Source organism: Heteronotia binoei, chromosome 4 (genome assembly GCF_032191835.1).
Source record: "Heteronotia binoei isolate CCM8104 ecotype False Entrance Well chromosome 4, APGP_CSIRO_Hbin_v1, whole genome shotgun sequence".
In the NCBI taxonomy this organism is placed as follows: Eukaryota; Metazoa; Chordata; class Lepidosauria; order Squamata; family Gekkonidae; genus Heteronotia; species Heteronotia binoei.
In genome coordinates this window covers 40,233,479-40,246,013 of record NC_083226.1, presented here as the reverse complement: position 1 = coordinate 40,246,013, position 12,535 = coordinate 40,233,479, and the positions used below count along the sequence as shown (strand labels likewise).

Here is a 12,535-nt window from a genome sequence, read left to right as displayed (position 1 = left end):
CGGAATATAGGCACAACTAACAGACTGGCTATATATCTTTAGTCAGATTAGAGCAACTGACAAAAGCAAATAGCTAGCTGGACTTTCAGTTCTGATTCTAAGTAGGCCAAAGTCACTGAGAACAAAAAAAAAAGATTTGCAAACTTTACATTACATGGACAAAGCCTCATGGTGAAATATGACTCATACCCATTCTCTGAGGAACTTGCCTGTCTCCGTGACTGCTGACAGGAGAAATGCTGAAAGATGTAGTTGTTTAGGAACATCCTGTGCAAATGATATTTCCAGATGCAAAACCTGAAGACAGTGCTAGATATCTGATAAGTCAAGGGCATGGTTTAATATGCAGTGGCTGGTTGTGCCAGTGCATTGCTGTGTTCTCTGATCTGACTGCCATGACCACATTGTGTTCTTTAGATCCTCCACAAAGGAAAGAGCAAGATGACTCACAATCAGATTGAAGGGGATAATCTCGAATGTGTCCAAGGTCACACGGGGGGGGGGGGGGGAATCAATTACATTTCTAACACATTTCTTGTGGTTTCGTTTTCACATCTCATAATAACTACAGCAAGAAAATCAGTATGCAATGGTGTGTAGAACCACCGAGTAGCCCAGAAAGCTAGGTATTTCTGAGTCATGGAATCACAGAGTTGGAAGGAACCTCCAGGATCATCTAGTCCAATCTCCTGCACAATGCAGGAAATTCACAAATATTTCCCTCATAATCACATGCATTTTATATCTGGTGCTCAGCTTCAAAGGCTGCCAAATATCTGGAGCAATCAATGCAGATAGACCACCAAGTGGCCTCTGGCAGAAATGACCTGCCCGACAAAGAGGGTGTGTAGTAGATCTGAGATATTTATATCAGCCAGGAACTCCAAGGCTCTAAAGATCAACTAATGCCCAAGACCAGGAAGATTCTAGACCCTGATGAAAATATCCTGGCTCATATTGCACTGTAGTTCTCTTCCCCAACAAACAACTCTGTGCTCACATCCAGTTGTTCATTGTGGGGAGGGGGAAAGGATGCTGGACTAGGTAGCCCTTTGCTGTCTCCAGCAGGGCTCTCATAGCTGGAGTCAGTGGCAGGGCATCTGACTTGCATGAAAGTTGTTGGCTTCAAAACTTTGTGCCTGCAGTTAAAAGGATCAGGTAGTCAGTAATGAGAAACACCTTGACCTGAAAACCCCAAGAACAGCTGCCAGTCAGGCTAGCCAATGATGACCTTGCTAGACTGATTTGAACTCAGTATAAGGTAGCTTCACATATCCCCGTAGCTGGAGTCTCCATGTTGCTTACATGCCATACCCTTAAGAGCAAACTGACTACGTGGAAACTGAGCAGTTGAAGCTTTCACAGGCATGATGATAAATGCTGGGGAAAGCTTGACCAGCTAGTTTTCTATATGTCAGTCTTCCAGCTCTGTACAAAAGCAGTCAGGGAAGAAAGTGTGGACATCTCTGAAAGCAAACCTAACTCACAATGATTGAATGTTAAAAAGGTCTCAAGTGACACATTTTAGTATGTCATAAAGGCTCCTGGCAACCTTATTTGAACTGAATCATCTTCTGCTGCTAGTGAGTGATTTTAAAAAAAATGCTTACAAGTCTCTTTGATGGTACCCACTATGCTACAGAACATAAAAAATAAGGCAAGTATCTTGGTACATAGCATTTACAGAATCAGCAGACTTGATATTTTGTTAAATGGTTGCTATTCAAATGCATCAGTAAAACTGTAGTTTTTTATTTGCTGTATTTCTTTCCTTTCTGGACCCAGTGATGGGTAAAACTGAATGAAATTCTGTAGTTATATGCAAGATCCCTTATGATGTCACAAATGAGTACCTAATATTTTCCAAACTTTTAATTCCATATGAGAAATTCCTCTAGCTGACCTAACAGTGAATGCACACAGAAAACAACATTAATGCAAATAATTATTAAAGTCTTTCATCCCCTGTTGAGCTTCCACAGCAAATATGCAGTGTACGATTTGGGACTCATCAAACCACTGGCATGAATGGTATTAGCACAGATAACTGCAATATGATATGGGGAAAGGGTGATGCAGTCTTCCATCAATGAACAGTTTATCAAGAATTTCCTTGCTCAATAATGAAAGAAATTCAAATGCATATGCACTAGGAAGGTCTCATATATAGTGGGAATGTGGACGAGTAGGAAAGGTCTTCAAAGATCTCAATTTGATGTATCTTTTCTTGGCTTTCATCGGCTTCTCTGAGCTTGAATTATCTTAGTTAGCAGCAGACTTCTGATTAGCTAGCTGTTTAGCCTTATCAAAGCCCAAGAATTAATGCTTTATGGCAGGGGTGGCCAACGGTAGCTCTCCAGATGTTTTTTTCCTACAACTCCCAGAGCGTTTTCGCACTAGCGTTTACTCCGGCATAGCACCCCATTTACCTCCGGATCTTTTCCTGGTTTTCGCACCTGTTGCTCCGGCGCTGCGGTTTGCTCCAGCGCTTCAGGGGTTTCACGCCGGAGTATGTTTTTCAACATCCTTCCGGAGTTTTTGAAAACCTCCGGATCCACACCGGATCCACTCCTCGGAGTTTGCTGTGGGAAATTCATCCACGCCGGATCGACTGCTTTGTGGGCGTCACCCTCTCCCTTTCCGTCCTCCCACCCCATCCACCCCCTTGGCCAATCATCAGCCGTTCGCGGCGCTTCCCAAAAGTGCCCGCACGGCCATTTTTTTTTTAAACTTCATATTTCTTGCATAATAGCGATATTTCAAAATTAACAAAAAAAAAAACCCCTCCTGCGTTATTTCGCTGTTGCGTTATCTCGCAACTACATTATACATTGTTGGGGGGGGGGAATCTAGTGCCGGCGCGGGCCAAAGCGTTCATGTGTGTGTGTTTTAAAAAGGCAATGCCTCCCTCAGCTGTGCCACCAGCATTTCTGGACCTGCACAAAATCGCCATGTATAAAATGGGAAGTTGGAGTCCTGCATTCTTCTCCCTGGCTACATTCCGCTCGGTTAGAAAATAGACGCGAGCTCGCTCTTCACACGCGCCACAGAAGGGGAAGGAGAGAATGGGGCGGGGGGGGAGCTCTGGCGGCAGGAATCAGTCAGGTCCCCGTTGCAAGCGCCAGCCAGGGAGGGGAAAGAGCGCGGAGGAAATCCCAGCTTCGCCACCCGGGAGGGAGCGAGGCTGGGAAAGGAAGAAGCTGCCACACACACACACACCCCTCGATTTCTCTCTCTTCGTTATTGCAATATTTCACAACTTCAGAATTTGGGGGGGGGGAATCTAGTGCTAGGATTCTCCACTGTGAATGCTTCTGTTAATACATAAAGGGCTGTGGAGGATCCTACAGCTACAGCCAATCCATGAGCAGAAGCAGCACACGTGATGCGGTTTGTCCACGAAAAGAAGGGGAAGGAACAGCTGTGACTGCTCGATGTTACGTTATTACGTCCTTACGCAACCAGACTTGCGCTTAAAAAAAATGATTGACAGGGCATCGAACTCAAGTCGATGCCAGTGGGAAAACGATTTGAGCCGGGGCTTCATGGAAAGCGACTCCGCAAATGAGTCCATGTGCGAAAACGAGGAAAATGAGCGCCGTGGAATAAGGGGAGCAAACACTAAGTGCGAAAACACCCCCAGCAAACTCCCAACACCAGCATGGCTGGTGGCTGGGGCTGATGGGAGTTGTAGGCAAAAACATCTGGAGAGCTACCGTTGGCCACCCCTGCTTTATGGGTTATCCCTGCTGTGTGCTTTGAATGATTTATTTGACTCTATGCTTGTTTTGAACAGAGAGAATTTGAGGATTTTCTGAAGAAGGCAGGAGCAGACCTTGTTGTCGTCGACTTTTCAGCAAAATGGTGTGGGCCTTGCAAAATGATTCGTCCTTTTGTTTATGTGAGTCTAAACTTTGCCATCCTTGGCCCTTCCAGAACCTGCCCTGACAATGGAAATCTATCCCCATATCAGCTATGCAGAATAATGCTGCCCCTTCTCCCTCCCAGGCCATCCCAGCTCCAAGCATCTCAGTCTCCAAGTCCTCATCCCATCAACCTAAACAAAGCCTAAACAGGTAGCTTCTACAGATACAGCTGTCTTCCTTATTTGAATTTATCTCCAAAGCTGGAGTTACCTGGTCTTGTTTCCAAACTGGAAATGATGCTTTCAGAATTCTCCATCGCTCCATTTTCCCACAGAGCCCTGCGCATGGGCAGTGTACCACAGCTATCAGCTCCATCCACTCACAAGCATCTCTCCTCAACAGTGTGCACTTGCATATTAATAAAATACTACTTGCAAAACAATATTGATGTGATATAGGTGTCTCAAGATTCTGCTCGTCTCACCCCTGATTCTGATGTCTCACTGATGCGCGAGTGCACATGCATGCATCTGTCAAAACCAGGGCAGTTTGATGCACATGTACACAGTGATAATGCATTGGGAGGTGGGGGGAGGCAGATGAATGGAAAGCACTGAAAGATTTTTATTATATGTACTATATTTATTAAGCTAGAAGATGTTTGACTACTACTGTATTTGTCATATCTCATTATTCATACTAATGTCCTATATTTTATTTTCACATTTATTTTTTAAATATCTTACGTTTCACCTATTTAGGTCCATCTTGATTTTTGCAATTTTTATGTGGTTGTTGTTGGCCTGCATTGTGCTGTGTTTTTGGTCATGGACCATAATAAAGCAAACTGATACACTGAAAGATTTGATAAATGGCACAAAACCCAAATCCAGAATTAATGTTAGAAATTCTTCAAGTTAAACCTAAATTTAGGAGTGAAATGCAGGAAGCAATTACGGAACAAATAAAAGAATGCAACTGGGAAGATCTGAAAGAGGTAGGGGTTTTGAGTTCATTTGCTTATATTCATGTCTCTTCCTTTACCACCCCCCAGGTTGTACATTTCTATCCTTGGTCTAAACTTAGATTGTAAGCTTCTTGGGTCAGAGTTCTTTTTAAAGTTACTCTGTAAACCTATGCTAATAGTGATATTTGTCCACAGTCTGCAAAGCAGACTCCTTGAATGTGTGAATGGCAAAGAGATCATTTACCTTGCATAACTTTACCAATCACTTCAACAGCATGAAAATAAATGCTGTCCTATCCAAACTTCTCTCTCCTTATTTGATTTTCATTCCATTCTTCTCCGTAGAGCTCAGGGTAACACTGCTTTTCATTTAATCTTAAAACAACAATCCTGTGGGATAGGTTAGGCTACAGAAAAAATGACTAAACCTAAGATACCTGAGCTTTATAACTGAGTGCAGGGATTTGAACCTGGAGTTTCCTATCACTACGCTATGCGGACCACTGCTGTTTAAGGCACAGGGACATACTGGGGGGGGGGCAGGGGAGTGGTACCTCTTTATGCTATCAAGAAGCACTCTTTCAAAGCAAAGTAGATTCCCCTGTACCTTTTCCAGCTGTGCAATTCCCTTTTTGATATATGGCAACCACAGCTGCACACAGTATTCCAGATGAGAAATTCCCTCATCCTCTGTTCTCTCGCTATAAAATATAATTAATAGTGATGTATGTCACACTTCAGCATGATCAGGCAAAATTTCTTCTTCTACAATTATTAAAACAAGAGGTGTTACTCCCTTTACTAGTCTCTGTTTACCTTTGTCAACACTCTCTTCTAGCCATTGTATCTTTGAGAGGTGTCATTACTATGAGCTTTGATGTACTGTTTTTAGATGACTTCCATTGTATCAACAAGCTCTGTGAAAAAAATGTAGAGTTGCCAGCTTTGGGTTGTGGAATAACTGGAGATTTTGGGGATGGAGCCTGAGGAGGGCAGGTTTTGAGAAAAGGAGGGCTGGCCCTAGACTGTCTGGCACCTTAGGCAAGGCTAACTTCTGGCACCCCCTCCCCCCCACTGATAACATCATGGAGTCACGTGGGGGGTGCTCAATTCAGCGTCCCCCAGAAGGCCAGTGCCCTAGGCAATTGCCTAGTTTGCCTAGAGGCAGGGCTGGCCCTGAGGGACTTCAGCAGGGTACAATGCTATAGAGCAGGAGTGGCCAACGCTAGCTCTCCAGATGTTTTTTGCCTACAACTCCCATCAACCCAGCCAGCATAGCTGATGGCTGGGGCTGGTGGGAGTTGTAGGCAAAAAACCTCTGGAGAGCTACCGTTGGCCACTCCTGCTATAGAGTCCACTTTCCAAAGCAGCTGTTTTCTCCAGATGAACTGATCTCTATCACCTGGGGAGGACAGTTATCCCAGGAGATCTCCAGCCACCACCTGGTGGTTGGTAATCCTAGTCAACTGGTCTCAGGAAAAGATAGTTAAACCAACAAATGCCTTTTTAAGAAGCTGCCATCATTATAATGAACTACACAGTGTCTCCATCTCTTTCTCTGTCTTGCACACATACCACCCTCCCTCACTCTTGTTCTAATTGGCTCCCTGTGGATAGCAGCCACTGCAGCTGTTCTCTTTTATTGCTCAGCAACAGTTGTAGCCAGGCAAAGGCTTGCACTGAAATCTGACTGCATAAAAAGAGCAACTTTCAAGGACCTCATTCCTCCATCTAAGAACTAAATCATACCCTTCCTGTTAAACGTATTTAAATAGCAAGTGTGCGGCTCCACCCCCTTCACATCCTGGCTGTAGTACAGGGCTACATGGACTCCTTCCATATTCTTTTCCACATGTAAATAGGTCTCCCCATAGTGTACTGATAGGGATGACATATATTTTTCCATAGGCTTCTTGACAAATAGTCAGAAAGCATATAGTGCAGCCAGGGAACTTGATTTGCATTGGGGGGGAAATATGGAGCAGGAGGGTTAAATTCTTTTTCTCATCCAAATTGCACATACATGGCTGCTATTTGTAGATATTGGAGATCTTATTATGGGTCTCCAGTATCTCCTCTATTGTGGCCCTCGGTTCAGTTTTAGGTGACATAATTGTGCAAGCATCCAGTAGCGCATACTGGACTCTTGCCCTTTTCTACTGCTACAGACTAGGAATTGCCAGGTCTTCTTCACTCCCTGATGGAGTGTGGGAGGGAGCTCTCTGGGAGTGTGTGTGTGTGGAGGGGTTTATCACACTGGGGACACTGAGTTGGGTGGTGGGTGGGGCTTCCCCCTTCTGGCCACCTGGCTGGTGGCAGATTGCAGCCCACCAAATCTGGCCCCCAGGCTGCATGTTTTACACCTCTGCTTTAAAGTATAGGATCTGACCAATTTCGCACTCAGCTTACCCGGCGGTCAGGTCACGTTCCTCTTCTCTGTGCAGTGTCCGTCGGAGTTCCCCACTATCTGCGCCGAAGTTACAGGAAGCGTCGCAACTCTTGCACAGCAGACGGAAACCGCTAAAAACCAGTTTCCGTTTGCTGCGAAATCGGTCTCTGTTTCTTGCAATCTTTGGAAAGGCCAGAAGAAGTCTGAAAACTGCTTCAAAGGCTGCATCTGGCCTGCGGGCAGATAGCTGGTCATCCCCTCCCCCAATTAATATACACTTGTTCCTCAGTAACCTTCATGTGCTGTGGGGAATCACAACTGAATACTTAGATCTTGAGTATTCTAAAGGTCAAATGTATGAATATATTTAAAATATTTATAAACCCATCTAACTAACTGAGAACTTTACCTTGCAATTCAGTATCTGATTAACTTTTAATGATTTTTTTAGTTTCATTCCCAAATCCTGGTGATAAAATTTTATACAGAAAATAACATGGCAGCTTTAAAGGGGGGAATCACCAGGGGATTATCTGTCATAGTCAAAGGCACTTGAGAGGAAGGCCTAGAAAGTTCTAAGGCCATATCCGCCATTCATTCCAATGCATAGACTCATTCAATTTTGTTCTTTTAGGAATTTGCTGCTCGGTATGAAAATGTACAGTTCTGTATTGTTGATGTGGATGTGGCAGAGGTAAGCTACTAAAATCAAAAAGCAGATTATTCTACTGCTGTGGTTATAGGTTATAGTCTGAAGGTACATTAGGATTGCCAGACTCCAGGTGGGACCTGGAGATCTCCCACTTTTACAACTGATCTCCAGCTGGCAAGATCAGCTCCCTGGAGAAAATGGCTGCTTTGAAGAGCAGATTCTATGATACTGTACCATGCTGAGGCCCCTCCCCTCCCCAAGCCCTCCCCTCTCCTTGATCCGCCCCCAAAGTCTCCAGGTATTTTCCAACATAGACCTGGCAACCCTAAGGTACATGAAGTTACCAGCTTTGCTGAAGCTAAACAGATCATTGCTTGGATGAGAGATCTCCTAGGAACCTATGTATACTGTCTTGAGTTCCATAATGGAAGAAAGGTGGGATGTAAATATATGCTCAGACGTTAACCAAACAAAACTCTTACTTTATAAGAAATGCTGTTCTTTTCCTTTAGTTCCACATTCTGTTGTCAAAAGTGGCCAGCCAAGTGGTCTCTCAGATGTCAAGCAGAGCATGCAATGGGCGGCCATTTCCTGTTAACTTGAACCTATCATGTGGTGTTCAGATGACAGTGTTTGGGCGTTTTCGCACTGACCTTAATCGGTAGCGACGCCCCTCTTCACCGCGCAGGATCTGCGCGGATTTCGCACTAATTGCCGCGGAGCACCCGGAAGAGCCGGAAAGTCCCGCGGCTTTTGCGGCGCAAACGGAAACCGCCAAAAACCAGTTTCCATTTGCGCCGCAAAAGCCGCGGGACTTTCCGGCTCTTCCGGGTTCTCCGCAGCAATTAGTGCGAAATCTGCGCAGATCCTGCGCGGTGAAAAGGGGCGTCGCTGCCGATTAAGGTTAGTGCGAAAACGCCCTTTGTTTCTGCCATTTTTAAACAAGCTATCTTCAGGGCCAGCCCTAGACTGTCTGGCACCCTAGGCAAGGCTAACTTCTGGCGCCCCCCACCCCCGCACGGATAACATCACTGAGTCATGGAGGGAGCACCCTATTCAGTGCCCCCAAAGGCCAGCACCCTAGGCAGTCACCTAGTTTGCCTAGTAGCAAGGCCAGCCCTGGCTACCATGGCTAACGATTAGTGACAGACGCATGTCATCTTAAGAATTTTACCAATTTTAAACATACCTAAAGATGGTCATAATTGCCATATCTTGTGGCAGAGATCACAAATTAATTATAAGTTGTGTTTTAGTGTTATCACATTGTTATCACATTAAAACCATAAGATTTTCTCAAGTCTTACATGCTCATCATACAAGTTAATAGCCTGGATTCAACCCACACACTAGAGAACACATCCACAACTACAATTATGTATGAATTGGACATGTTGTTTGCTCTTTATAATGGTTCTGAAATATATATAGCATTTTAATAAAAATATATACTTTAATGTAGAGAAAACCTACGTGCCATTAAACTTTCTGAAGTAGTGACTAGGGTTGGCAGTTTCAGGTTGGGAGACTCTTGGAGGTTTTTGGTGTGGAGTCTGAGGAGACCAGGGTTGGGAGAGGGAGAGAAGTCCCAGCCATACACAATGCCATAGATTCTACCCTCCAAAGCAGCCATTTTCTCTACAGGGACAGATCTCTGTAGTTCAGATGTAATTCTGGGAGATCTTCAGGTCCCACCTGGAGGTTGGCAACCTAGAGGGGGAAATACTTTCCACTGATTCCTCCCTCTCATGGTAGCCCACTGACTGGCCCAAAATTTTATTTCTGAAGGCTTGTAGATCTGCAGTGGGAGGGAGTATTGGCAGGAATTGCTGCTTAAGAAAATCTAAGTGCCCTTAAATGTTGGGAATGCAGTCACACACAGCCACTGTCTTTTATGGAGGAAGCAATATATAGTAATAAACTCATAAGAGGTTATGGCTGTCGGTGTAATTTTTGTGAAAGTATTCAATTTTTGACACCATATGGGCATTAATTTGCAAACATCAGGCATACTTTTCATGTGAGATTTTTCTCTGCCAAAAAAGTACATATTTGGAATATATTTGCCACCCACTAAAGATACTTATTTTCATTTACACAATGTCTTACATGTCTTTCTAAATGTCAGTCTTATGAATTATGGCTGAATTATAAATTAATGTTGTATTCTTTTCAAAGAAAGCCTATTTCAAATTAAGTGTTCTTGAAAACACAATTTGTGATACCCTTTCATTCTGCTTTCAGGGCCCACTATGATTTTTAATATGGGAAAGGTATGAATGCATGTATCACTTTATGTGTGTGTGTGCTTTATAGCTTATCATTTGATCTCTTGCCTAGGATGTGGCTAACTATTGCAGTATCATCGCCATGCCAACATTTCAGCTGTACAAGAAAGGACAAAAGGTATTTGAGATCTAGAATGCAAGTTGGTGTTCCATGTTCTATCAGGATGTGACCTTAACCATTAAATCTTGGTGCTCTACCACTGCCCTGGAAGATTCTGCACTCTCTCTATTTGTCCTGGTTCTGACCCCTGACTCAACTGAGGGTAGAAAAAAAAAATTAAGTTAGCAATCTTAATTTAAATGTGGATGTAGTTGGCCTCACCAACCAATCTGTTTCCTGATCATACTGACATAGCTCATCCTCAGAGGAGTCTAGCAACCCACTTTGCTAATTGTAATAAGCTTGGAACTGCTTTTACACAGTACTCTGGAAATTTATCTATGTAAGTATCTTTAATTTTAATTTGCCCTGATTTGGATGGCACAAACTGGCCCAATTGTCAGATCTCAAAAGCTACACAGGGTTGGCCCTGGTTAGTATTTGAATGGGAGCCCAACAAGGAAGTCCAGGTTTGCTGCACAGAGGCAAGCAATGGCAAACCACCTTCTGAATGTGTCTTGCCAACAATGGGGCTTAAACTGCTTGTATATAGGACTGCTGACTGCTGATAACAGAAAGGTCTATAGCAATTTGAACTGAGGGACAGCAGGTGTGATGGACAGATATTAGCTATCACTTATCATATCATCAGTATTCCTCTCACCAGAGCTTTTTTCATAGGAGAAAGCCCAGCAGGAACTCATTTGCATATTAGGCCACACCCCCTGATACCACCATTGTTTCGCACAGGGCTTTTATTGTTGAAAAGGCCCAGCAGGAACTTGTTTGCATATTAGGCCACACCCCCTGATACCAAGCCAGCCGGAACTGTGTTTCTGCCTCTCACACAATCCCCAAAGGAATTGGCAGCTGTGTTTTTTAAAGTGTTTCTGAATATTTGTTTATAAAAATATGAAGGATAAACACATGCATGCCCATAAACTACGCAAAAAATAGAAATAATATAGTTATTTTAAGAAAAATGTCAGCTGTTCCCCTAAATCACTGAAAAGGTTGGACAGTGGATTTATTGTATTTTGGCCCTGGAACACTGTTCTTTGTAGTTTAAAAATGACCTGCCTCTTCCAGTCTATTTAATTATATTGTTTTCTTTGTTAGATTTTTGAAATAACTGGTGCGGATGAAAAAAAGCTAGAGAGAAAAATTAGAGAGCTGATGTGATCCTTGAAGAAAGCTGTCCCCTCCTCCTCTCAGTGTACACAAATGTTGATAAAATAAAATGTCTTTCAATCTGTGATTTTCTGTTAGTGGAATCAGATACTTGTGTGATGCTAAAGCAATGTGTAAAGAGCTGTGGCCTTCCTTGGGCAGAAAAGATTTATCTACCATAGTGGAAGCCCCAAAAACAGCTAAATTAGATTGCTGTAATGTGCTGTTTGTAGGGTTGCCAGCTCCTATTGGAAACTACCTGGAGATTTTTTGGGGGGTGGAGCCTGAGGAGGGCAAGGTTTGGGGTGGGGAGGTATTTCAGTGGGTACAGTGCCACAGAGTCCACCCTCCAAAGTGGCCGTTTTCTCCAGGTGATCCCAGCAGATCTCCAGCCACCACATGGAGGTTGGCAGTCTTAGCTGTATGTGAGGTTGCCCTTAAAAACTGTCTAGAAACTTGGTACAGAATGCTGCAGTCTGGGCATTTACTGAAGTAATTGATAGGGACTATATCACTTCAGTCTTTGTTTATTTCTACGGCTCACAGATTGTTTCTGGGTCCAGTTCAACGTGCTGGTGTTGGCCTTTAAAACTCTATACCAGTTGGGGAACAGCATACATGATAGGGTTGCCAGGTCTTACCTGGCTGCCGGTGGGGGGAGCCTCTAATGCACGCAAGGCATCTCCTGGAAGTTTGGTGCCATAGAGTTTTTACTTGAATGCTAGAGCATCCTGTGCACGATGTGCCTGGTGCAATGACGGCACTTCCACGCCAGGCACATTGGGCATTAATGGAGCTTTTGGGGAGGCAAGGATCCCCCCCCCCCCCCGGCCAGCTCCGTGCTGGCAGGTTGGAGGGCCCCAAACCAGGGGAAACTCTGCCCCCAGCAGGAGGCTGGGAACATTAATACATGAAGGATTATGCTGACTTTCATACAAACTTACCAAACCACTATACTCATCAAGAGATCCTGCTTCGGGTGCCCTGCCTTCTGAGTTTAGATTGGCAACAACCCAAGGGAGGACCTTCTTGTTCATGGAAGCAGAATTATGGAACACCCTCTCCAGAGATTTGTCAGTTGCCTTTGATCACTGTCTTCCACC

The 12,535-nt window shown here is 44.1% G+C and overlaps 1 protein-coding gene across 1 annotated transcript; it reads left to right on the top strand.

Annotated features, from left to right (window-relative positions):
• Positions 1 to 1,285: 1,285 nt before the first annotated feature.
• On the top strand, positions 1,286 to 11,520 carry LOC132569945 (thioredoxin-like). Its single transcript, XM_060236394.1, has 5 exons — positions 1,286 to 1,657; positions 3,797 to 3,901; positions 7,857 to 7,916; positions 10,215 to 10,280; positions 11,382 to 11,520. The coding sequence occupies exons 1-5, from the start codon at positions 1,622 to 1,624 to the stop codon at positions 11,442 to 11,444; spliced, it is 330 nt and encodes a 109-aa protein (XP_060092377.1). The 5' UTR covers positions 1,286 to 1,621; the 3' UTR covers positions 11,445 to 11,520.
• Positions 11,521 to 12,535: the final 1,015 nt, after the last annotated feature.

Excerpts from the sequence above, each read along its gene's own strand:
- LOC132569945 (XM_060236394.1), top strand. The coding sequence starts at position 1,622 with ATGGTACCCACTATGCTACAGAACATAAAAAATAAG. Across the intron at positions 7,917-10,214 it reads TTGATGTGGATGTGGCAGAG|GATGTGGCTAACTATTGCAG; the intron begins GTAAGCTACTAA and ends TCTCTTGCCTAG. Across the intron at positions 10,281-11,381 it reads TGTACAAGAAAGGACAAAAG|ATTTTTGAAATAACTGGTGC; the intron begins GTATTTGAGATC and ends TTTCTTTGTTAG.